Source organism: Theropithecus gelada, chromosome 16 (assembly GCF_003255815.1).
Source record: "Theropithecus gelada isolate Dixy chromosome 16, Tgel_1.0, whole genome shotgun sequence".
Taxonomy (NCBI): Eukaryota; Metazoa; Chordata; class Mammalia; order Primates; family Cercopithecidae; genus Theropithecus; species Theropithecus gelada.
In genome coordinates this window covers 51,896,440-51,919,843 of record NC_037684.1, presented here as the reverse complement: position 1 = coordinate 51,919,843, position 23,404 = coordinate 51,896,440, and the positions used below count along the sequence as shown (strand labels likewise).

General features: G+C 51.9%; 1 protein-coding gene across 1 annotated transcript in view; it reads left to right on the top strand.

Moving 5' to 3' along the window:
* Positions 1–8,597: 8,597 nt before the first annotated feature.
* DNAH17 (dynein axonemal heavy chain 17) overlaps positions 8,598–23,404 on the top strand; it is a 154,097-nt gene continuing 139,290 nt past the window's right edge. The window contains exons 1-11 of the mRNA XM_025361810.1: positions 8,598–8,697; positions 10,938–11,308; positions 13,378–13,571; positions 14,463–14,655; positions 14,863–14,962; positions 15,207–15,292; positions 15,532–15,657; positions 16,376–16,528; positions 16,651–16,737; positions 18,729–18,896; positions 19,154–19,270. Of these exons, the coding sequence (XP_025217595.1) occupies positions 10,964–11,308; positions 13,378–13,571; positions 14,463–14,655; positions 14,863–14,962; positions 15,207–15,292; positions 15,532–15,657; positions 16,376–16,528; positions 16,651–16,737; positions 18,729–18,896; positions 19,154–19,270 (1,569 nt within the window). The 5' untranslated portion in view covers positions 8,598–8,697; positions 10,938–10,963. The remainder of the gene's footprint in view (positions 8,698–10,937; positions 11,309–13,377; positions 13,572–14,462; positions 14,656–14,862; positions 14,963–15,206; positions 15,293–15,531; positions 15,658–16,375; positions 16,529–16,650; positions 16,738–18,728; positions 18,897–19,153; positions 19,271–23,404) is intronic.

Here is a 23,404-nt window from a genome sequence, read left to right as displayed (position 1 = left end):
TTCATGCCTTTGTCTGGCTTGGTGAGTCTGCATTTTTACCTAAGATAATGTAGACAATAGGGCAGTGGAAGCAATCAGCTACGCACTTGTCTCAGGTGGGCGGAGGGATGTCTGAGTCGGTGCAGTGTCTCCCCGACACCTGTGAAGGTAAGCTATCAATTGACATTGCCATGGTGAAATTTAACAGAAACCCTTTAGGGTCCCACAAGGGATTTCACTCAAAAAAATGAGTGAAGGGAGTCCTTGGCTGGTGGCCCTAGCAGGGCGGACTGAAGCCAGACACCCACTCTGCCGCCCCCAGTCCAACCACCAGACAGGAAGAGAAACACAGCAAGCTCCTGTCAATCGAGGAAAATGAGATAATTTCAGGAGGTTTATTTGCAAAAGTAAGGACATGTGCCTGGGAGGCAGGTCTATGCCTTTCTCTGAAGATGATTTTGAGAGCTTCAGTATTTGAAGGGGAATTTCCTTGTGGGCGCAATGTAAGGGAGGTGTGTGGCCTTATCTTGTAGCCATCTCACTTAGGAACAAAAATGGGAGCACATGGTCCAGTTCCCAGCTTGAATTTTCCCTTCGGCTTAGTTTGGGGTTCCCAAGATTTATCTTCCTTTCATACTCCGTCCCCACTGCTCTGGCCACTTCCTGAGGGCCTGGTGTTTGTGCTGCCCTGTGGAAAGTGTGGTGCATCCACCCCAAAAGCCTGGCTGTGCTTCTAGAAAGTGAGGGTCCTTCTCTATCTTTGCTCAAGGTCCTCAGATGTGATGTCAGGGCAGCTGTAAGCTGTTTCTCCACATCCCTCAAGCCTCCTGCAATGCCTGGCAGAGCCCTAGTTCTGCAGTTTGAGGCTCAAGGGGCCACGTCCCCAACTCCCTTCAGGTCACCATGTCACCAGGAGATGTCCCAGTCTTGGTGTCTTGGTGTTGCAGGACTTAGCTCCTTTATTCAGCTAAAACCAGGCTCTTGTCACTCGACCAGGAAAAATTAGGCACACACACACACTGACGCAGGAGGGGAACAGAATTTATTGGGCGAAAATGAAAAGAAATGAGCACTTAGGCTGACACATGGCAGCTGGGATGGGTGCTACAGGGGAGCACAAGGAGCTCAAATAAAAAGAGCCTAGCAGGGAGATTGACAGGGGAGACAATAGGGAATGATACTGAAGCTGGGCTCTCAGGGCCGAGTAGGAGCTGGTGGGGTGGGTGTGTGCGCACATGTGAGTGTGCATGCATGTGTGGGTGTACGTGTGTGTGCGCACACAGGACTCTTGGCCAGGCAGGAGGACCCTATGATGAGCAGGTGTCTTGGAGGACCTGAAAGAGACAGACGTGACTATAGCAGGAGCTGGGATTGCGCCCCGGGAGAGTGGACAAGGCAGGGATCAAATCTTACAGGGCCCATGGAGGGCGTTTGAATTGTATCCTAGAAGCAATAGTTCTTGGGTTTTAAGCAAGGTGTTGACGTTGAGAGTTGCCTTTTTCTTTTTTTTAATTAAAATGTTTTATATTTTGAGACAGTGTCTCTGTTGCCCAGACTGGGGTGCAGTGGCACAATCTCGGCCCACTGCGACTTCTGCCTCCTGGGTTCAAGCCATTCTCCTGCCTCAGACTCTCGAGAAGCTGGGACTACAGGCGCCCGCCACCACACCTGGCTAATTTTTGTATTTTTGTTTAGTAGAGACGGAGTTTTGCCATGTTGGCCAGGCTGGTCTTGAACTCCTGGCCTCAAGTGACCCACCTGCCTTGGCCTCCCAAAGTGCTGGAATTACAGGTGTGAGATGTGGTGCCTGGCCTGAGAGATGGCCTTTTTAAAGATGGCCTTTTAAAGATGCTGGAGAATGGGCTACCTGGGGACAAAAGAAGGTGTTAAGAAAGGAAGGAGGGTATACATAGGCCTAGAGAGGGTGGGAGTGGCTTGGACCAGGAGCATTAGCCATGGAGGGAGGTGGCCAGAGCTCAGAGATATTAAGGAGGTAAGACTGAATGGTGCCACAGTGAGGGCCAGGGTCCTCTGGGTGCCTGAGCAGCTGTGGGTCACTTACGGAGCCAGGGAACCTGAAAGACCAGGAGTATGGGGATGGCAGGATTGGGGGGGCATGGGTAGAGGTCAGTTTTGTACATGTCACGTTTTGAGGGTCCCATGAGGCTTCCAAGGAATTGCCTGGAGCTCTGAGGATGAACCTACGCCCGTGTGTGGAGATTGGCTGTGGACAATCCTTCCATGGACACTTCGTCCATTTAGTAACTCGACTCTCCAAGTCTAGGGTGGACAGCTGGATGCCAGCCTTAGTCCATTGTGCATTGCTAGAAAGGAATATCTAAGACTGGGCAATTTATAAAGAAAAGAGGTTTATTATTTGGCTCACCGTTCTGCAGGCTGTACAAGCATGGCACTGGCATCTGCTCAACTTCTGGGAGGCTTCAGGAAGCTTCCAATCATGGTGGAAGATAAAGGGGGAGCTGGAGTATCACATGGTGAGAGAAGGACTGAGAGAGTCAGGAGGGAGTTCCAGGATCTTTTTTTTAATTATTATTTTTACATGGAGTCTCACTCTGTCACCCAGGCTGGAGTATAGTGGCATGATTTGACTCACTGTAACCTCTGCCTCCTAGGTTCCAGCGATTCTCATGTCTCAGCTTCCCTAGCAGCTGGGACTACAGGCATGTGTCACCACACCCTGCTAATTTTTGTATTTTTAGCAGTGATGCAGTTTCACCATGTTGGCCAGGCTGGTCTTGAACTCTTGGCCTCAAGCAATCCACCCATCTCAACCTCCCAATATGCTGGGATTACAGGCGTGAGCCACCACTCCCAGCCACAGTTCCAAGCTCTTTTAAACAACTGGATCTCACATCAACTCACAGAGCAAGAAGACACTCATTACTGCATGGAGGGTACCAAACCATTCATGAGGGATCTTCCTCCATGACCCAACACCTCACACTAGGCCCCACCTCCAACACTGGGGATCACATTTAAACATGAGATTTGGATGGGACAAGCATCCAAACCCTATCACAGTCAAAGACTACATTTCCCAGCCTCCTGTTCAGTGAGGTGTGGCCATGTGACCTGGTGTGACCAATAGGCGGTGAACTGACGAGCTGTGAGGAGCCTCTGTTAAGCCATTCAGGATACATCACTTCCCTCCAGTTCGGTTCTTCTGGCTTCCCAGGGCTGGTGCGGTGGGCAGGGAGGAAGCCACATGGGAGTGGTGGTGTGGTGAGAAAGAAGTGGGAAAGTAGAAATAGATGTTCCAGGCCTTTTTTTTTTTGAGACAGAGTCTCACCCAGGCTGGAATGCAGTGCTGTGATCTCAGCTCACTGCAACCTCCACCTCCCAGGTTCTGCCTCAGCCTCCCAAGTAGCTGGGACTACAGGCACGTGTCACCATGCCTGGCTAATTTTTTGTATTTTTAGTAGAGATGGGGTTTCACCATATTGGCCAGGCTGGTCTCGAACTCCTGACCTCATGATCCACCTGCCTTGGCCTCCCAAAGTGCCAGGATTACAGGCGTGAGCCACCGCGCCCGGCCAGGCCATTCTTTAGAGAAATGTGTCAGTGAAGAGGCGCAGAGATGGAGAGGGCAAAGAGCTTGAGCAGGATGGCTTTTTCCAAGATGGTAGTGACTTGAGCTGTTTGAAAGATGATAGAAGAGGTGGGAGACAGGCGAGGAAAGGATTGGACTGCTTGTGCTTCGTATCATATACGTGTATCAGTGCCCTCCAGGGAAACAGAACCAACAGGCAAGATGGAGGGAGAGCAGTTTCATGAGGATTGGCTCACGTGATCATGAAAGCTGAGAAGTCCCACTCTGCTGTCTGCAAGCTGGAGACCCAGGAAAGCCCACGGTGTAGTTTAGTCCAAGTCTGAAGGCCTGAGAAGCAGGGGCGCTGATGGTGTCCACAGCAGCCCAAGGGCAAGAGAGATGAGATGAGACGTCCCAGCTCAAAAAGCAGGGGAGCGGGAGCAGAGGGGTGGATTTCTCTTTCTGCTTTTGGTTCTATTCAGGACTTGGAAGGATTAGGGGATGCCTGCCTGCCCACTGGGGAGGGCAATCTACCAAGTTCACCATCAAATGCCAGGCTTATCCAGAAACCCCCTCACAGACACACCGAGGATCAATGCTTAATCTGGGCACCGTGGCCCACTCCAGCTGACAGATAAAATGAAGCATGTGCTGGCACAGACTGGGAGGCTTGAAGAACACAGATTCGTGTTCTCACAGTTCTTGAGGCTAGAAGTCAGAGATCAGGGACCAGCATGGTTGGGTTCTTGTGAGGACCCTCACCTGGGTTGTAGACTCTGACTTCTTGCTGTTCCTCAAAGGGTGGAGAGAGAAAGAGATCCTCCTCCTCCTTTTTTTTTTTTTTTTTTTTTTTGAGACGGAGTTTGGCTCTGTGGCCCAAGCTGGAGTGCAGTGGCGTGATCTCGGCTCGCTATAACCTCTGCCTCCTGGGTTCAGGTGATTCTCCTGCCTCAGCCTCCCCAGTAGCTGGGATTACAGGCACCCACCACCACACCCAGCTGATTTTTTTGTATTTTTAGTAGAGACGGGGTTTCACCATGTTGGTCAGGCTGGTCTCAAACTCCCGACATCAGGTGATCCACCTGCCTCGGCCTCCCGAAGTGCTGGGATTGCAGGCGTGAGCCACCACACCCGGCTGCTCTCTTTCTCTTCTTAAAGTCCTGTTGGATTATAACCCCACTCTTAGGACCTCATTTGACTTTATCTCCTAAAGACCCCATCTCAGATACGGCCATGTTGGCGGTTAAGGCTTCAGCGTATGGATGCTACCCTATGGAAAAAGGACCTTTGCAGATGTGATGAAGAATCTTGAGATGAGGAGGTAATCCTGGATTATGTGGGGGGAACCTAAATGCCCTCCCGGGGGTCTGTGTAAGAGAGAGGCAAAGGGAGATTTCTCCCACGCACGCAGAGCCTGTGACAGGACAGACACAATGAGGGGAGGGATACAGCCACAGGCCAGGAATGCCAAGGACTGCTTTCTGGCGGCCACCGAAAGCTGGAAGAGGCCAGGGAGGCTCCCAGAACTGCGGAGGGAGCACAGCCCTGCTCCACACCTTGATTCAGACCTCAGCCCCTGGCAGAGAGAACTTTCTGTTGCCTTAGCTGCCCGAGGTTGTGGTGCTTTGTTATAGCAGCCACAAGAAACTGCGACAGTATCTAAGCGGAACATAGAGGAGAACCATGTGGGTCCTCAAGCCGGAGAGGCTGACTGTTGCACGCGCCAGGAGAGCTGAGGAGCCCAGCGGGATCGGGAGGTGACCCAGAGATCAGCAGCAGGAAGCTGCTACCTCTCCAGGGGGAAGGAGGTGAGGGCAGGGCCACCGGCAGAAGGTAAAGAAGCTTGGAGCTCCTGTGCCATCCAGGAGGCTCATGAAGTACAGAACCTGCCACCCGGTGATCGCTCAGATAAACGGTAGCCAGGACTACTCTTAGGCCAATGTGGGCGTGAGCTGGCCAGCCCTCCTTTGCAATAAGCACCATGTGTTTCTGGAACCAGAAATGCCCTTCTTGCCCCTAACGCCCCATGGGTATGGGATACTCATCCTCAGACCTGTGGCTGAGGAAGCCGACATCTCCAGAGGGGCCTGCATTACTGGTTCAAGTGACAGCTGGAATTTGGGGAGGCTTCCTGAATCCCCCTGTGTCTGGGAGCTCTGGGGTGATATATTACGCAGAACGGAAGTGATGGTTTAGTGGCACTGGTTTTGCTCCTGGATGTTGGTGCGGGACAGTGCCAACTTCTGCAGGGGACACACCCTAAGACTGTACCAAGCCTGTTCCGTTCATTGCCCTTCCCTGGTAGGTTCTGGAGAGCTCAGCGGTGGCCTTCCTATCCTCACGTGGCAGAGATGCTGCTGGGCACCCTGCTGCCAATGTGGCTGACCTCAGCCCACCAGGGGCAGGACCCTGCCAACCCTCCCATGTCCCTCTGGGCTGGGACAGAGGTCTTCCTTCACCTCCCCTTTTTGTTTATTACAAATAATGCTGCTGTGAACACGAGTGTGTGTTTATTTCTCCCTGATGTATCTCTAGGAGGAGTAGCTAATTGGTAGCCCCATGTTTAACCTGTTGAGGAACTGTCACACTTTTCCAAAGTGGCTGCAGTGTTTACACTGTATCCGCCGTGGATGAGGGTGCCAGTTCCTCCACATCCTTGCCTGTGCCTGGTGTTTTGTTTTGTTTTGTTTTGTCTTGTCTTCTCAATTTTGTCCATTCTAGTGGGGTTTTTTTGTGTGGTAAAATACACATAGTATAACATTTACCATTTTAGGTGTACGGTTCAGTGGCACTGAGTACGCTTAACATTGTTGTAAAAACACCGCCACCACCCATCTCCAGAATTTCTTCACTATCCCAAATGGAAACTCTGACCCTGTTACCAGAAAGGGGTCCACATCCAGACCCTAAGAGAGGGTTCTTGGATCTTGTGCAAGAAAGAATCCAGGGCGAGTCCATAGAGTAAAGTGAAACAAGTTTATTAGGAAAGTAAAGGAATGAAAGAATGGCAACTCTATAGGCAGAGCAGCCTGAGGGCCGCTGGTTGTCCCTTTTTATGGTTTTTTCCTGAGGATATGCTAAACAAGGGGTGGATTATTCATGCCTCCTCTTTTTAGACCATCTGGGGTAACTTCCTGACATCGTCGTGGCATTTGTAAACTGTTACGGTGCCGGTGGGAATGTAGCAATGAGGATGACCATAGGTCACTCTCGTCACCATCTGGGTTTTAGTGGGTTTTGGCCGCTGCTTTACTGCAATCTGTTTTATCAGCAAGGTCTTGATGACCTGTATGTTATGCTGACCTCCTGTCTCACCCTGTGACTAAGAATGCCTTAACCCCCTGGGAATGCAGCCCAGTGGGTCTCAGCCTCATTTTACCCAGACCCTGTTCAAAATGGAGTGGCTCTGGTTCAAATGCCTCTAACAGCCCCACTAAAAAATAAATTCCTATTATCCCTCCCTAGCCCTTGGCAACCTCCATTCTATTTAATGAATTTGACTACTCTAGGGACCTCACTGAAGTTCATTTTACTTTGATTTGCATTTTCCTAATGGCTAAAGATATTAAGCTGCTTTCCATGTGCATATTGGTCATTTGTGTATCTTTCTTGAAGAAATATCTATATCTTTTACTCCTCTTAAAATTAGGTTGTTTTATTGTATTTTGACAAGTCCCTTGTCAGATATGATTTGCAAATATTTTCTCCTGTTCTATGGCTCGTCTTTTCTCTTTTTGGAGTGCCTTTCAAAGCGCAAAAGTTTTTAGTTTTGATGAAGTTAAACTTTTTTCCTTTGGTCACTTATGCTTTTGGTGTCATATATAAGACATCATTGCCTTATCTGAGGTCACATTGACTCCTGTGTTTTCTTCTAAGAGTTTTATAGTTTTAGCTCTTACATTTGGCTCTTGTATTCTGTTAATCTATGCTGAGTTAATTCGTGTAGATGGTGTGAGGTAAGGGCTCAGCTTTGTTCTTCCGCATGTGGATATTCTCTTGTTCAAATACCATTTGTTGAAAAGGTGATTCTTTTCCCATTGAATTGTCTTGGCACCTTTGCTAACTCAGTTGTGCACAAATGTATGCATTTATTTCTGGAACCTCTATTCTAGTGATCTCTGTCTATTGTTATGCTGGTAGCACTCTCTTGGTCACTGTAGCTTTATAGTGAGTTTTGAAATCAGGAAGTGTGAGTCCTCAAACTTTGTTCTTTTTCAAAGTTGTTTTGACTGTTTTTGTTCCCTCACATTTCCCTAGAAAATCGAGGGTCATTTCTACAAAAAAGGCAGCTGAGAGTTTGATAGAGATTGTGTTGAATCTGTAGGTCAACTTGAGAATTGTCAATCTTATAACCCATGAACACAGCATGTCTCCACTGATCTAGGTCATCTTTATTTCGATGATGTTTTGCAGTTTTCAGTGTACAAGTCTTAACGCTTCTTTTCAAAGTTTATTCCTACGTATTTTGTTGTTTTTGATGCTATTGTAAATGGGAATTGTTTTCTAAATTTCATCATCAGATTTTCCTAATATAATTATAGAGAGATATAATTAATTTTCAAATATCTCATGTACTGCAAACTTGCTGAACTCCTTTATTAGCTCTACGATTCTATGGATTTCTTAGGATTTTCTACATACAAGGTCACCTCATTGTGAATGGAGATAATGTCTTCCTTTCCACTTTGGGAGGGTTGCTTGAGGCCAGGAGTTTGAGACCAGCCTAGGCAACAGAGTGAGACCTCGTCTCTACAAAAAGTACAAAAATTGGCCGGGTGTGGTGGTGTGCATCTGTCGTCCCAGCTTCTCGGGAGGCTGAGGTGGGGGGATCACATAAGCCCAGGAGTTTGAGGCTGTAGTGAGCTATGGTCATACCACTGCACTCCAGCCTGAGTGACAGAGCATGACCCTGTCCCCCTCCAACCTTCCTTCAAAATGATCATCTAAGAGCCTTTCCACTGCGGGGTGACGGTTGGTTCCTCATTTGCTGCGTGATCATTGGTTACTTGAGTCCCAAGGGGAAGGTTCTAGAAGCCCCAGGTACCCTGAGGAGACTTCCAGAAGTTCTGTGGCAGTTGAAGCTCCTCGAGGGAAGGGAGCCATTTTCTTTCCTGGTTTGGGAAAGAGTTGCTCATCAGTTTGTGGGAGAAGCTGTTTGCCTTAAGCTGGTGAGCAGCCTTCAACCATGCTGGGGGTTCGGAAGCCAAGCTGGAGGGAGCAGGGAGGCCTTCAGAGGATGGAGGTGGGACCCAGGCCCTGGCAGACGGCAGACCCTCCACTTACCCTGGAAGTGGCTCTGCTTGCCACTGGGAGTGGTCATGGCTCTGGGCCCCCGGGGCTGGCTGCCCCCTCCAGCCTGGCCACTTCCAGGTCTCCAGACTCTTCCCTGCTCCTGGGAAAGCCTTGCCTCAGCCCCCTGGCTTCTCCTGGAAGCCTCCAGCCCCAGCTCCTCCTGTGGAGTCCTGAGGAACTGGGGCAGGGGCCATCTCCCAGAGAAGCCGTCCCTGCCCCTCCAGAAGCGTGGTGTGGGACAACCCTATTAACCGGGACCTCCTGGCCTTCACCCCGGGAAACGGCTGGGTGGGAGCCTGAGATGGGACTGCCTGATCGTGCGAGAGACTTGCGGGGTGTAGGGGCCCCTCAGCCCACACACATTATGGGTTGGGAGGCAGCCCACCCCATGCCGTTCTTAGAAGAAAAGATGATTTTGTGAAAGCCCAAATTCACCAAATCAGTAAAACCAGAGGACGTTTCCCTCCAGTCCAGTCGCCTGACCAGCTTGGCAAGGCTTCCAATCAGGAACCTTCCAGGACTCAGGCTCCCCTGAGTTCCTGATCCCCGTAGGAAGTGAGGACGTGAGGCCTCCCCGGGTCTCGGAGATCCGGATGGAGATTAATGCAGCAGCGTGCTGTGAGCCCTGTGGGAACCTGGTGAATGAGTCATCTCCATAAATGCCTCGTGGTGCTCCTGCTACTTGCCTGGTGGTGTCCCCTTTTCCTTTCACAGATATGCCTGAATCGGGCAGCTTTGCTCATGGACCGCCATGTTTCTGCCACTTGCTGGCCAAATATTCCCCAAGTCCTCTCACAGAGATGTTTGGTGCCCTGAAGAACTCCCAGACCATTTGAATAGCATGCTGCCCACTACTGCTTCCCATCATGTAGTTGTTTTGCCGATATATAGTGGCCAGGGTGATAATACAAGCTCTTCCATGGTATCAGTGTCTTTTGGGGAACTGTAGGCTGTTACAAACTCAAAAGCAATAGCTTGGGTCAAACCAGAAGGCAGAATTTGTGAGTGCTTCCAATGTCATCTGTCCACGCTGATGCTTTTCAGCAGCTGCTAGGTCTGGAGCAGGCCAGCCCCAGCCCACGGACCCCCAGAGCAGCCGAGTACCCCAGGGTTCCCCCAGAAATTCAGGAGCTCCATACCTCCCAGACTGATGAAAACACCGCATCAGGCGACCCTTTGCATTCAACCCTGCCCTTGGAGAACTCGCCTCCAAGGCCCCCACCCCAGGCCTCTTGCCAGAGCCTGTCTTTATTTGAAACTTTGATATTTTGTTGGTCATGAATTTGTTTGTACTCATTTTGATTTTTAAAAATATTGACATGCCTTTTCTCTTGATAACTGAGTGTTTGGGTGTGCCTTTAAATTCCGTGTCTACAGTGAGGACCTCACTTGCCTAACCTTTGGGACTTCAGGGTGTTCTTTAAGGGGATCCCTTCCCTCCAACTCTCTAGTTAACCCTGCCCCTGAGCATCTGAGAAGCTTGTGAGGGGTCTGTCAGGAATCTGCAGCTTGAGTCCTTTAGGGGCTCACGCTGGGGGCCGGAGGGAGAAGGGGGGTGCAGAGCAGGGTAAAAGTTAAGGTGTACCATGGCTGGGGCTGAAACAGCACTGAGTCTCACTGCCTGCACGTGGGGTCTGCTTCCTTCTTGCGTTTTCCACATACTTTGGGGCTGCGACGTCTTTTATTGCTTTCCCGGGACATTTCAACCTGACCCTCCAGCCTCTCGTTTTGCCTTTTCCTATCCCATCCCCTTCACACTGTCTGGCAGTGATAATTTCCTTTTCTCTTTTTTTCTCCAGTGTTCATCTCTATCTTTCCCATCCTCTGAACTTTATGGTCACAGGAACGTAAGCACACACCACTTTTGGGCAGCCTCACTCCTGGGAGACCCCCCATGGTGGGGCCGGGGCAGGTGCCAGCACCGGCTAAAGCACACAGACAGCACCCTTCCCCATCTCTCTCCACCCCAACCCATCCACAACTAAAAACTGCACACTGACGACCAACTGTTTTGTTCCTGCTCTGGTAGAACAGAGATTTCCTGTGGTCCCAGGGATGGGTGGGAAATTAGGGAGCCTGGGAGACAGTTCGCACCTGCTTCTTGCACTCTTAACAGATACCACTGTGTAAGGAAAGGCCAAGATGACAATGCCCCCGGACGTCAGACTAGAGTATCTGGAGGAAGTTGCCTCCGTCGTCCTAAAGTTCAAGCCAGACAAGTGGAGCAAGCTGATAGGCGCCGAGGAGAACGTGGCCCTGTTCACAGAGTTCTTTGAAAAGCCTGACGTCCGGGTGCTGGTGCTGACGCTCAATGCAGCCGGCATGATCGTACCCTGCCTGGGCTTCCCCGAGTCCCTCAAGTCCAAAGGGGTTTACTTTATCAAGACAAAGCCTGATAACATCAACAAGGACAACTACAAGGCCCGGCTCCTTTACGGTGACATCAGCCCCACGCCCGTGGACCAGCTGATCGCAGTGGTGGAGGAGGTGAGCGCGTCCAGGCTGGCGTCGGAGGTCTCGAGCACGGCTGACTTCTTGGGAGTGGCCTTCAGTCCTGCTGCTCAACCTGTGGTCCCTGGGCCAGCAGCAGCCACCGAGCTGGGGAGGGATTGGAAATGCAGGTGCTTGGGCCCCGTCCACCCTGACCTGCTGAGACAGACCTGCTTGCTTTTGGTTTTTTAATCTTTTTTTTTTCGAGACAGGGTCTCACTCTGCTGCCCAGGCTGGTGTGCAATGGTGGGAGCACAGCTTACTGCAGCCTCAACCTCCTAAGTTCAACCAGTCCTCCAGCCTCAGCCTCCCAGGCTGGGACCACAGGCATGCACCACCACGCCTGGCTAATTTTTGTAGTTTTTGGTAGCGATGAGGTCTCACCAAAAAATAGCCTGTTGCCCAAGATGGTCTCAGACTCCTGGGCTCAAGCGATCCTCCTGCCTCAGCCTCCCAAACTGTTGGGATTACAGGTGTGAGCCACCATGCCCAGCCACAGACCTGCTGTCTAACAAGACCTCCAGGTGGTGCTCGTGCCCCTGAAATCTGAGAAGCCCCGTGCATCCCCTTGTTCCTTCTGGACAGCACTGGGACTGCCGTGCTGTGCCGGGTGCGGTTGCCGCCCATGGCCTGGGAAGGCGTGGACTGAGTACCGGCAGATAGGTTTCCCCAATTTTGAGACTTTGAGTTAAAAAAAGGTGAAAAAGGCCAGGCGCGGTGGCTCAAGCCTGTAATCCCAGCACTTTGGGAGGCCGAGATGGGCAGATCACGAGGTCAGGAGATCGAGACCATCCTGGCTAACACGGTGCACGGTGAAACCCCGTCCCTACTAAAAAATACAAAAAACTACCCGGGCAAGGTGGCGGGTGCCTGTAGTCCCAGCTACTCGGGAGGCTGAGGCAGGAGAATGGCGTAAACCCAGGAGGCAGAGCTTGCAGTGAGCTGAGGTCCAGCCACTGCACCCCAGCCTGGGCGACAGAGCGAGACTCTGTCTCAAAAAAAAAAAAAAAAAAGTGAAAAAATGGAGTGTCACGTTATATGTCCCTCTGCTGTCACCCTTGGCAGGTACTGTGTCGGTCGGGGGAGGGACACAGTTTGGGGAGTTGGACCTCCAGAATGGGAGTATCTTAGCCTTCCTGGTCATCACCCTTCTTGTCTGTAGCACAGGGGCCTGCGTGCTCGGCTTGTGCACCCGACACTCACACAGTTCTGGAGGCTGGAGGTTGAAGATGAAGGTGTCGGCTGGGTTGGTTTTCCCCAAGGCCTCTCTCATTGACTTGCAGATGGCCATCTTCTCCCTGTGTCCTCACGTGGTCGACCTTCTGTGCGTGTCTAATCTCCCCTCCTCGTAAGGACACCCGTCAGACTAGGACCCACCCTAGTAACCTCATTTTAACTACTCACCTCTTTAATTAATTTATTTTTTTTTTTGAGATGGAGTTTTTGCTCTGTTGCCCGGCCTGGAGTGCAATGGCACGATCTTGGCTCGCTGCAAGCTCCACCTCCCGGGTTCAAATGATTCTCCTGCCTCAGCCTCCCAAGTAGCTGGGATTACAGGCATGTGTCACCATGCCCGGCTACTTCTTGTATTTTTAGTAGAGACGAGGTTTCCCCATGCTGGCCAGGCTGGTCTCAAACTCTTGACCTCAGGTAATCCACCCGCCTCGGCCTCCCAAAGTGCTAGGATTACAGGCATGAGCCACTGCCCCTAGCCCTTACTCACCTCTTTAAAGAACCTGTCTCCAAATAGTCACATTTTGAGGTGCTGGGAGTCAGGGCTTCAGCAGATGGATTTGGGGGATACAGTTTGACCCACCACAGTCCTCCTAGGCCTTTAGCAAAGAGTGTGTGCTAGGGGTGCAAGAACTTGGGAATGGCTTTGGCACCACCAGGACAGGGCAGCTGGTATAAACTCCATGACCAGTCCCATCTCCTTCTGGAAGAAGGACCCAGTTTTCCCAGGACTCCAGACGCCGGGTCTTTGGAATTCCCCTGGGGACCCAGCCTTGCAGTTGCCGAGCTGGTGAAGGCACAGGAGGCGGAACCACAGAAGTGTTTCCTTTTAGGTCCTCTATTCTCTGTTAAACCAACGCGAGAACATGGCTGGATGGCCCCAGGTGGTCTCGGAAGACATCGTGAAGCAGGTCCACAGGCTGAAGAATGAAATGTTTGTGATGAGTGGCAAGATCAAAGGCAAAACCCTGCTGCCCATCCCGGAGCACCTGGGCAGCCTGGACGGCACGCTGGAGTCCATGGAGAGGTATGTGGGCCCAGCTGCTCCCGGCTGCCGCTGGGTGGGAAAGTGGCATGGGCTTGACACTCCCACACCTGTTGTTTCCCTGCAGAGTGGCTTCACGTGTTAAATCCAGGGAAAAGCAGGGCAAGGTGGTGCATTAGGTGGTGCTGAGACTGAGGAAGATGGAACCAGGGCAGGGAGGGAGCAGGCTCTGCAGCCCCTGGGGCTTTGGCACCTGCACCCGCCACCCCACCAGGCTCACACACGTGTGCTGGTCCAGTCACCACCGGGCATGCAGAAGGTGTCCCACCTGTTAGCATGGCCAGGAAACAGGAGGCACAGCTTTAAGATGCGGGACAGGGTCAGTGAGTGGGAGTGGGAGGGACTCTCAGCAGGTACATGCAAGTCTGTGTAGGGGCTGCGGTGCCCCAGAGGACCTGGGAAGCCCAAGGGACTCCAAGGTGTCCCCTCGCATCTGCGTCGCCACAGTTTGCAACCTCCCTGATATGTGAGACCCTCGTGACAATTTGTTCCATGCTTGCCTCACGTGGGCAAGTCCTCCACTGATCATTCACAAAGCCTCAAGCATCATGCCCGGTGGTGGCGCCAGAGGAGCCATCTTGAATAGGGTTTAAATAGGGTTTGCTTAATTATCTCCCTCTTCCTTGGAGGTGAGCGCCTCCAGGCACTGGCAACTCTGACCACACCCGTTGTTTCCCTGGGGTCTCTTCCTAGCTGGGAGTCTTGGGAACTTCTTTAGCCTCCCCGAGGTGGCTGGAGGCACCAGGGACATGAGACCAGACAGTGCTGCTGCTGGTGGTTTGGGATTGGTGGGCAGAAGGCTTCAGGGGAGAGCTTGGGGGGACCCATGTGTGTGTCGCCGTGAGAGCAATGCCCCAACCTTCTATCGGGTAGGATCCCCTCATCGCTGGACAACTCGCTCCTGCATGCCATCGAGACCATCATCATCGACTGGTCCCACCAGATCCGGGATGTGCTGAGCAAAGACTCAGCCCAGGCGCTGCTGGACGGGCTGCACCCCCTGCCCCGAGTGGAGTTTGAGTTCTGGGATGCCCGGCTGCTGAACCTCAAGTGCATCCATGAGCAGGTACGGCCTCCTCTGTGAGGCTGCAGCATCGTCCCAGCTGGGTGACCCGGCTGAGCTCTCAGCCTCCCAGTGCCTACCTCCCAGGAGTCCTGAGGGCTCTGATGACCTGCGGAAATTCTGCAGCCCCAGCCAGCCACAAGGTCAGGTTGGCCTCGCCGTAGGGTCTTCCAGGTCTATGAAAGGTGGATCTTCTCTCCCCTTTCTCAGCTAAACAGACCCAAAGTGAACAAGATTGTTGAGATCCTAGAGAAAGCCAAAAGCTGCTACTGGCCAGCGCTGCAAAACGTTTACACCAACGTCACGGAAGGTGAGCCTGTGACCCCGCCATGACTTCTGCACGAAGCTGTCCGTGCCTCCCGGGAGGGCTGGGTCAGGCCTGTCGCCAACCCTAGGACGTTGGCCTCTCTCTGCAAGCAGCTTTCTCAGCCCCCTCCACTTGAGAAAGGCCCCGTTTCCTGAGGGAGCAGGTCTCGGCACAGGGAGCCGCATCCGCGTCGTTTCTGAGCAATTTCCGCTCCTTACCGGCGGGAGCTTGTTCTTGTTCGGTGCAGGGCTGAAGGAAGCCAACGACATTGTGCTCTATCTGAAGCCCCTACGGATACTGCTGGAGGAGATGGAGCAAGCCGACTTCACGATGGTGTGCTGGCAAGGCAGAGCTGACTTTGGTGGGGAGGGTCTTGTTTCTTCAAGGCACGTGGGGCCGTGGGGTTCTTGGCTGTCATCAGATGTGTGGGCCTAGGGAGTTGCCTCTCCCCTCCTCCTTGGGGACCCTCTCCTGGATGCCCAGTGACACTCATGGGAAGGGGAGGGCTGGGATGCTGGGATAAGACGCAGAGGCCGGTCCCCTCCAGCGTGCCTGGGCCCATCTCCCCCCAGCTCCCCACCTTCATCGCCAAAGTGCTGGACACCATCTGCTTCATCTGGGCCACCTCTGAGTACTATAACACACCTGTCAGGATCATCGTCATCCTGCAGGAGTTCTGCAACCAAATCATCGAGATGGTAACCCTCTCCTGGCCCCCCGGGTCCCCTTCCTCCCCTCCTGACTGGGGCCCCTCCCCGGTTCACTGTTTTCCTGCTGCCCATGTTCCCCAGCAATTTGAAAGCAGGCCAAGATGTCGGCACAAGCCTTTTCAGGCCCTGAGCCGAGATGGAGCCCTCCTCGAGGCTACCTAAGTTCTTCTAGGGAGAGCACTGAGGGAGAAGAAAGGGAAGACGGGGACAGAGCAGGAGGTCTGCCCTGAGAGTCTCAGCACCCCGAGACCCGTCCAGTGCTTTGTGGGTCTCTCTAACCCCACGTCGAGCCACCTTCTGTCTCCCTTAGCAGAGACTTTCTTTCCTTCTTCCCATTCATAAGCACCCACTAGCCAGCCACGGTGTTTAAGCTGAAGGGCTGTATCCCCTGGGCCTCCCCTGTATATTAAAACCGTGCTGTGACCCCATCTTCACGACCAGAAGGGCACTGGGGTCCCCTGTCCCTGGAGGGCCCGTCATCATCTGTGACCCCCGTCCATGATGCTGCAGCCTTGGCAAAGGATGAGGGGCTGAGTAGGGGAAGGCAGCTCGGTCCCCTAAGAACGGCCCAGCAGTGGGCAGCTGGGAGGGGTTACTTTGGACATCCACACATCAGAACAGATCGTGGCTCCTGCAGGTGGCGTGCCTGGACATCACCCCAAATGGCTTGTCAGAGCTTTCGATGTCTGTCTTCTCTTTTGCCCAGACACGAACCTTCCTGAGCCCGGAAGAGGTGCTGAAGGGCCTGCAAGGCGAAATCGAGGAAGTCCTGAGCGGCATCTCCCTGGCCGTGAACGTGCTGAAGGAGCTCTACCAGACGTACGACTTCTGCTGCACGAACATGAAGCTTTTCTTTAAGGTAGCCTTTCTGTACAGGGCGAGGGCCAAGGCGAGACACGAGCGAGTTCACATGGGCCCCAACATTTGAGAAAGTGGGGACATTTGAAGCAAACGCCGCCTCGTCTCTTTCTCTCCTCTAAGGACAAAGAGCCCGTGCCTTGGGAGTTCCCTTCTTCTCTTGCCTTTTCCAGGATGAATTCCTTCTCCCACCGCATCCAGACCATTGAGGTAAAAACAGAACTGGGTGCATCTTGACCTCCACTTCCCAGACTGCTCCTACCCTAGGACACCCGCAGCGTCCATCCCTACCCCCCTTGACAGTAATCCCCCAGGCAGAAAATAAGTCAGGCCCAAACATCTGTTACGGGGAAACCAAGGCTTTGCAGCAGCCTCCATCATGCCCAGAGCTGTCGGCCAAGAGTAAAAATGACCCACTTTGGGCGCTTCTCCCCTTATCTCGTGCCTTCTGTCATGAGCAGGTTAGTGATAAGTTTAAACCACTGCGTTCAGGACGCCTGGGGGCCAACAGCAGTCACTTAGTGGGACTCGATTATTACAAATGGAGACTTCTGAAGGCCGCGGTGTAAGCACCATGTTGGATACACAGAGTGACACACAGCAGATAAAACCTTAAAAATGGTGCATGGCCGAGCCCGGTGACTCACACCTGTAATCCCCTCTGGCGGGCTGAGGACGGAGGATCACTTGAGCTCAGAACTTTGAGGCTGCCGTGAGCCATGATTGCGCCGCTGCACTCCGGCCTCGGTGCCAAAGTGAGACCCTGTTTCAACAAAAAAGCTTCAAGGCGGTTTTCTCTGGGGGCTCTGGAGAGGAGAGATGAGAGGGATCAAGACAGGGTAGGGCAAGAAAGTTTTGCCTTTTGTATCTTCTGCATGGTGTAATTTTTCAAAACTGTGCACATATAACTGTGTAACTCACATCCTTAAAAAACGAGAAAATCATCCTGGAACCGTAAAGCATTGACTTTAGAGTGGACACCATTGTCGGCAGCTTGGGGGAGGCTCGTCCAGTTCTCATCTACACCTCCTGGGGGACGGGGGAGGGAGGCCCGCTCAGGAGTTCAGAATTGCAGTCCAAGTGCGGGCTCATGCCTGAAATCTCCCAGACTGAGAACGCGGAGGGTTACAGTCACATTTCTGGACAAGGAACTGTGATTCCCACATGACAGATTCCTGAATCAGAAGGAAGATTCTGGGCAGGAGGGGACTTTGGAGGTGGAGGAAATGGCTTTGCTGTCCACCCCCTGACAACAGGGCATGTCAGCCTCCTCGTCTGTATCCTCCGTGTTGGGTGGAAAAGCTAGGAGCTCCTGGCCCTCGGTGCCTGTGCTTCTCCTTGGGGTGGTGGTGGTGTGTGGCCTGATGCTTCTGGACCTGGGAGAATGGCACCCACCTCAGCACCGGTTTAGGGGAGTGATGTCAAGTTCACAGGAAGATTTCCAGTCTGAACTCTGCCTGCACTGTGCCTGGTACGTGCAGGGGCACAGAAGAGCATCCGTGGAGCCTTGGAGACCTCGTTTGGGAAACAAGAACCGCACACACAGAACCAGCTAACGGGATGGGCCTGCACGTGACTAAAGTAAATGCTAAGCCGTGCAGATGGGAGACCAGGCCTCTGGGAAGGAATGCATTGCTATGGGGCAAAATAGTCAGGGAGCACTTCAGGGAGAGGGGGCATGAGCCACACCTGTGAGGAAGCAGAATTTCTACACGTGTCCATCCAGGCATCCCAGCCACTTTCCTCTTGGATCACCTTCAGGACATGGCGCTCTGCATAGGATCGTCTTCCAGATAGCAGGGAATTTAAAGCTTAGCAAGAGCGTAGAAATCTTCACCATTCCAACCGCTTCCCACAGCAGAGAGAACGGAGGTCCCAGTGGAGTGTGATTTATTTAGAGATGCGGTTTGGCCAGTCTAGGGTCAGGACAGGATCCCAGACTTTACCTTCTCCAGCTCCTCCTCATTCACACCTCATAGACAATTCAGAGCCCTTCCTTCCATCCCCTCTTTCTGCAGGCAATGGGACATCGGCTTAAAGAACAGCACAGTCACAGAGGGTGTCCTCCCACCCCCAAGGTGGTGTCTCCTGGGGACAATTCGCTCTCCAGCTCCTCCTGCCTGGGGTCAGAGCTAGCTTTGTAACTGGACCCGTGAGTTTGGTTGTGAAGATGAATTGACTGTGTTTTTCTCCTCCACTAGGAACTCTATAAAACAGCGATTGAGTTTCTGAAGCTGGAGAAAATCGAGCTTGGGGGCGTGCGTGGGAACCTCCTCGGGAACCTGGTGACCCAGATCTATGATGAGGTCTTTGAGCTGGTGAAGGTTTTTGCCGACTGCAAATATGATCCCTTGGACCCTGGAGACTCGGTAGGTCCTCCGGCAGGGCTGGATGAAGCAAACTCGGTGAGAACAGCAGCAGCCTCAGTACCAGCTTAGGGGAGTGATGGGAGGGCACACGGAGGAAGCAGGTGCCGGGCGATCCCAACACTTTGAAAACTGTAGAGCAGTCCCCGCAACAGTGAGCACATTGAGCTGCGCCCCAGTCCCAAGTCCTCTCAGCAGGGGTGGGGGCTGGAGAGGGTGCCCTTGGCTGGCTTTGCACACTGATTTCCATTTGCCTTTAGAATTTTGACCGTGATTATGCTGATTTTGAGATCAAAATCCAAGACCTGGATAGGAGGCTGGCCACGATCTTTTGCCAAGGATTTGAGGACTGCAGCTCCATTGAGTCCTCTGCAAAGGTAAGCATGCAGGGGGGACTCAGGCTGATCTGGAGCCTGGTGCCTTGGCACTGGATTCATGTCGAGAACGATCTTGGAGACCATTTCATCCTCTCCATGTAGAGCTGATGCCCAGGGAGGGAGGGCCCTTTCTCCTGTGCCTCAGAGTCAGTCAGTGAACACCCAGTGTAGCTCCTGATGCAGCTACTTACTGCCACATCTTAGAAGAAGAGGAGCACGTGAGCGTGAGATGACATTATTTTACTGATACTTCTTAACGCTCACTAAGAAAAAAGGGGACCATTTATTCTTGATTCGGTTTTCCCACTACTCGAAAGGAGTGAAAGTTACAGAGGTAAAGTGGGTGTAAAAATAAAACTCATGCAGATTTTGGCCCACTGAGCTGAATTTATACAATGCCTTCGTCCATGCAGGCCACTGTAACAAATTGCTGTAGACCGAGTGGCTTAAACAACACACATTTCATTTCTGTCAGTTCTGGAGGCTGGGAGGTCCAGCAGACTCAGTGTCTGGTGAGGGTCTACTTCTGTTCCTAGATGGCCATCTTTTCATTTGGTCCTTACATGGCAGAAGGGACAAGGGAGGTCTCTGGGGTCTCTTTATTTTTAGTTTTAAGGGTTTTTTTTTTGTTTGTTTGTTTTTTAAGATGGAATCTTGCTCTGTTACCCAGGCTAGAGTGCAGTGGTGCAATCCCAGCTCACTGCAACCTCCGCCTCCCGGGTTCAAGCGATTCTCCTGTCTCAGCCTCCCTAGTAGCTGCAATTATAGGCACATGCCACCACACCTGGTTAATTTTTGTGTTTTTACTAGAGAAGGGGTTTTGCCATGCTGGGCTGGTCTTGAACCTGTGACCTCAGGTGATCCACCCACCTTGGCCTCCCAAAGTGATGGGATTACAGGCGTGAGCTACCATGCCTGGCCTAGTTTTTATTTCTGTAGTGACAAGGTTTTGCTATGTTGCCCAGGCCCATGAGTTCTGGGCTTGACTGCTTCCAGGACCCCTGATCTGAACCGCTGGGCCAGACCAGCTCCCATGACTGTGAAGGCAATTGGGTTGGCTTGGGCAACCTGGGCTGGTGGTCATCTTTCAGGAGATGTCAGGGCTGAGATTTCTGAGGACAAAGATCTCTCCCCCACAAACGTCAGGATGTTCCTTTGCCCTTTTGAACACTCTTGCAAAAAATGCAAATATATGGGAATTTGAAGCTCCGCAAATCAAGGATCAAGTAAGTCTTGGATCGAGTTGGTGTTCTAGGCAAAATATCAATGAATGCAAATTAATACAGCACTGCCTTGCTGTGGTTGAAAAAATTATTCAATTATACTTGTTGAAGCAAGATGAGGCTGACTTGATTCGGACCTTATTCACGATTTATACCGTCGCAGTAGATACAGGCATAGGGAGAGTGATGGAGTTCCACTTTGAATACACTGCAGGTAAGTAGGAGTTTCCAGCAAAGGAGCAGGGTGGGGGTCAGTGGATGGAAAAATACTTAGAGGTGACATCAGGGGTTGGGGGATTCTGGCTAAACCAACTTCAAGATTCTAGCTGGAGGCAGGTTAGGATAATCAGACATCCCCTGGGGGATGGTAGAGGATGGAGACCCTGATGAGAATCTTTGGCCAAGCAAAGAATCTTTGTCAATGTTCCCTTCCTCAGAAGGCTCTTTCCCAGGTAGCTGCATCCCTGGTTTGCAGGGTCCTCACTTCCTTCCTTCTACTCCAATGCCCCCCAGGCTGGTGCCTTCAGCAGCAGCCTGCCTTCCCTTCTCAGCAACGGCCCTCCCTCATCTCATATTCAATTAGGTACTAATGTCTGTGTGTTACTTGTCTTCCCAACTAGAAGATAACCTCCCTGAGGGCAGGCACTGGATTTGAGTTCCCTTAGAACTGAGCCTAGCCCAGGGCAGGCGCTTTTGAGTATTTCCTGCAGTGCAGAACTGGTTCTTGCCAAAGGAGGCTGGTTGTTCTGGATGTTGTTGGAAGGTAGTTTCACTCTAGCGTAAGCCTTCCACATGGAGCCCCTGAAGGATAACACAAAAGCATTAGGGCTGCCCCAGTGCAGAAGGGTCCCAGTGGAGCCAATTCTTTCATTTGGAAACCTCACTTTTGGGTCTCTAAAATTAAAGATGGGGCACAGGCGCACAGGCTGGGTGGGCGGGCAGACAGCTGACTTCTGCAGCTCCTGCACCCCTAATGCCGGCTCCACAGGGGAGTGCTGTGACCCCCCGCTTCTGTGCCAATGAGGAAAATCAGAAAAATTAAGTAACTGGTCACCCGGCCAGGGCCAGATGAGTCCCCAGAGTCTCACTGGCCCCAACATGGAGATTCCGCCCCCTACATCTAGTTTGGAACAAGGGAAAGAGCAGATAAGGACCAATGTATGGGTCTGGGCTGAACCTCCACCAGAGTTCACTGGGGGATCCAGCAGTGGGGAGGGAACTGGGTTGGCGAGTCTGCTTTGGGAGCCCTCGGGAGCCCTACCTAGGCCCCTACCCTGTGAGGAGCAGGAGGTCCTGGAAAAAACTCAACCCCGCCTCTGCAGAACAGAGCCAATGAGGAACAAATGCAGTCACCCCGCCCCAGGCTTTCCCCACCGCATCCCCAGCCACTGTTAGGGTCAAGACGGGCTTTTGTGCTCTAAAAGAAAGAGTCTCTTTTAAAAAAGTTTTCACGGTATGTTTATGCTCAATTTAAAACAAAGGGGAGGGTGGGGAGAAATAACTCTTGTAACCCATTTCCGTCGCCATCTGTTCGCCTTTCTCTTTGACCTGAGAACATTCCCCCCTGGTTTGACCGCCCTGTGTCTAATTACAGTAGGCCCCTGGGGTTTCTCTCCCTCCTGTCCCTTCCATCCCCTGCCTCTTCCGGACTTAGTTCTCATTATCAGCAACTCACACACAGCCAGGAACGTTCTAGAGCAATTTTCCACATGATCTCCTCTTGGCAGAAAATAGAATTCACTTCCTTTCCAAAAGTCATTAAGCCAAAAACTATATAAACATGAAAAGGAGGAGAGAGAAATGGGAAGAGAGAGAGAAAAAAAATGCTGGGACAGGATGGTCATAAACTATTAAGAGGAACATTTTTTTTTTCCAACTGCCCCATGTCAATGCTTTGAACAAGTGAAACTGGTGACCTCATACGTCAGCAGGCGACTATGGAGGAAGCGGGTAGCTGGCAGGACACCAGCGTTTCCGTGTCTGCCTGAGAGTCCACAGCTGCTCCATTTGTACAACCCACAGTACAAATAGGTCCGAGGGTGACAATATTTTTTCTAAGCCCAGGAGAAATCAGAATTTGTGTCAGGAAGGTTTGAACAATTTTGAAAAATACAATTATTTTGAAAATAGCTGCAGTCTTGCATTTGGGAAATCTGTACTTTTTGGGGTCTGAAAAATCTCCCTTTCTTTGCGGTCATGTTTTGGTCTTTCCTCCAGCGGCCATTTCTAGGGACAGTGGTCACATTTCTCAGACCCAAGTCTGGGGCGAGTCTGAGACTCAGGCTCCCCGCAGCAGGTCTGGCCCCACCGGGCGCAAAGGATGGTAGCCCCAGGAAACTCTCACGATTTCCTACTCACACCCAGCGCTTGGGGACCCTGTTTCATGTGAGACTGTCTTGCCTGTCTCTCGCCCCCACCCACTTGGTCTGACCCCCAGAGCTTTTTCGGAGCAAAACACATTTCCTGATGGTGGTTTTCTTGCCTGAGCTGCCCCTGAGAGCGGCATTGCTCTTCCTAAGAGGAATAATCCTTGTGACTAAAACATTTCCCCATTTATCCTTATCATAGTAGAAGCCTGGCTGTATACATGCAACATTATGGCTGTTTTTAAATTGTTTACTTGGAGTTGTTTTGGGTTTGTTTGTTTCTGGAGACAGGGTCTCACTCTGTTGTCCAAGCTGGGGTGCGGTGGTGCAATCTTGGCTCACTGCAGCCTTGACCTCTGGGGCTCAAGTGATCCTCCCATCTCAGCCTCCTGAGTAGCTGGAACTCTAAGGGTGCACCCAAAAGAATACAAAAACTGGACCCAGCTAGTTTCATGTATTCTTTGTTTTTTTTTTGTTTTGTTTTTGTTTTTTTTGTAGAAGCAGGATTTTGCTATGTCACCTAGGCTGGTCTCGAACTCCTGGGC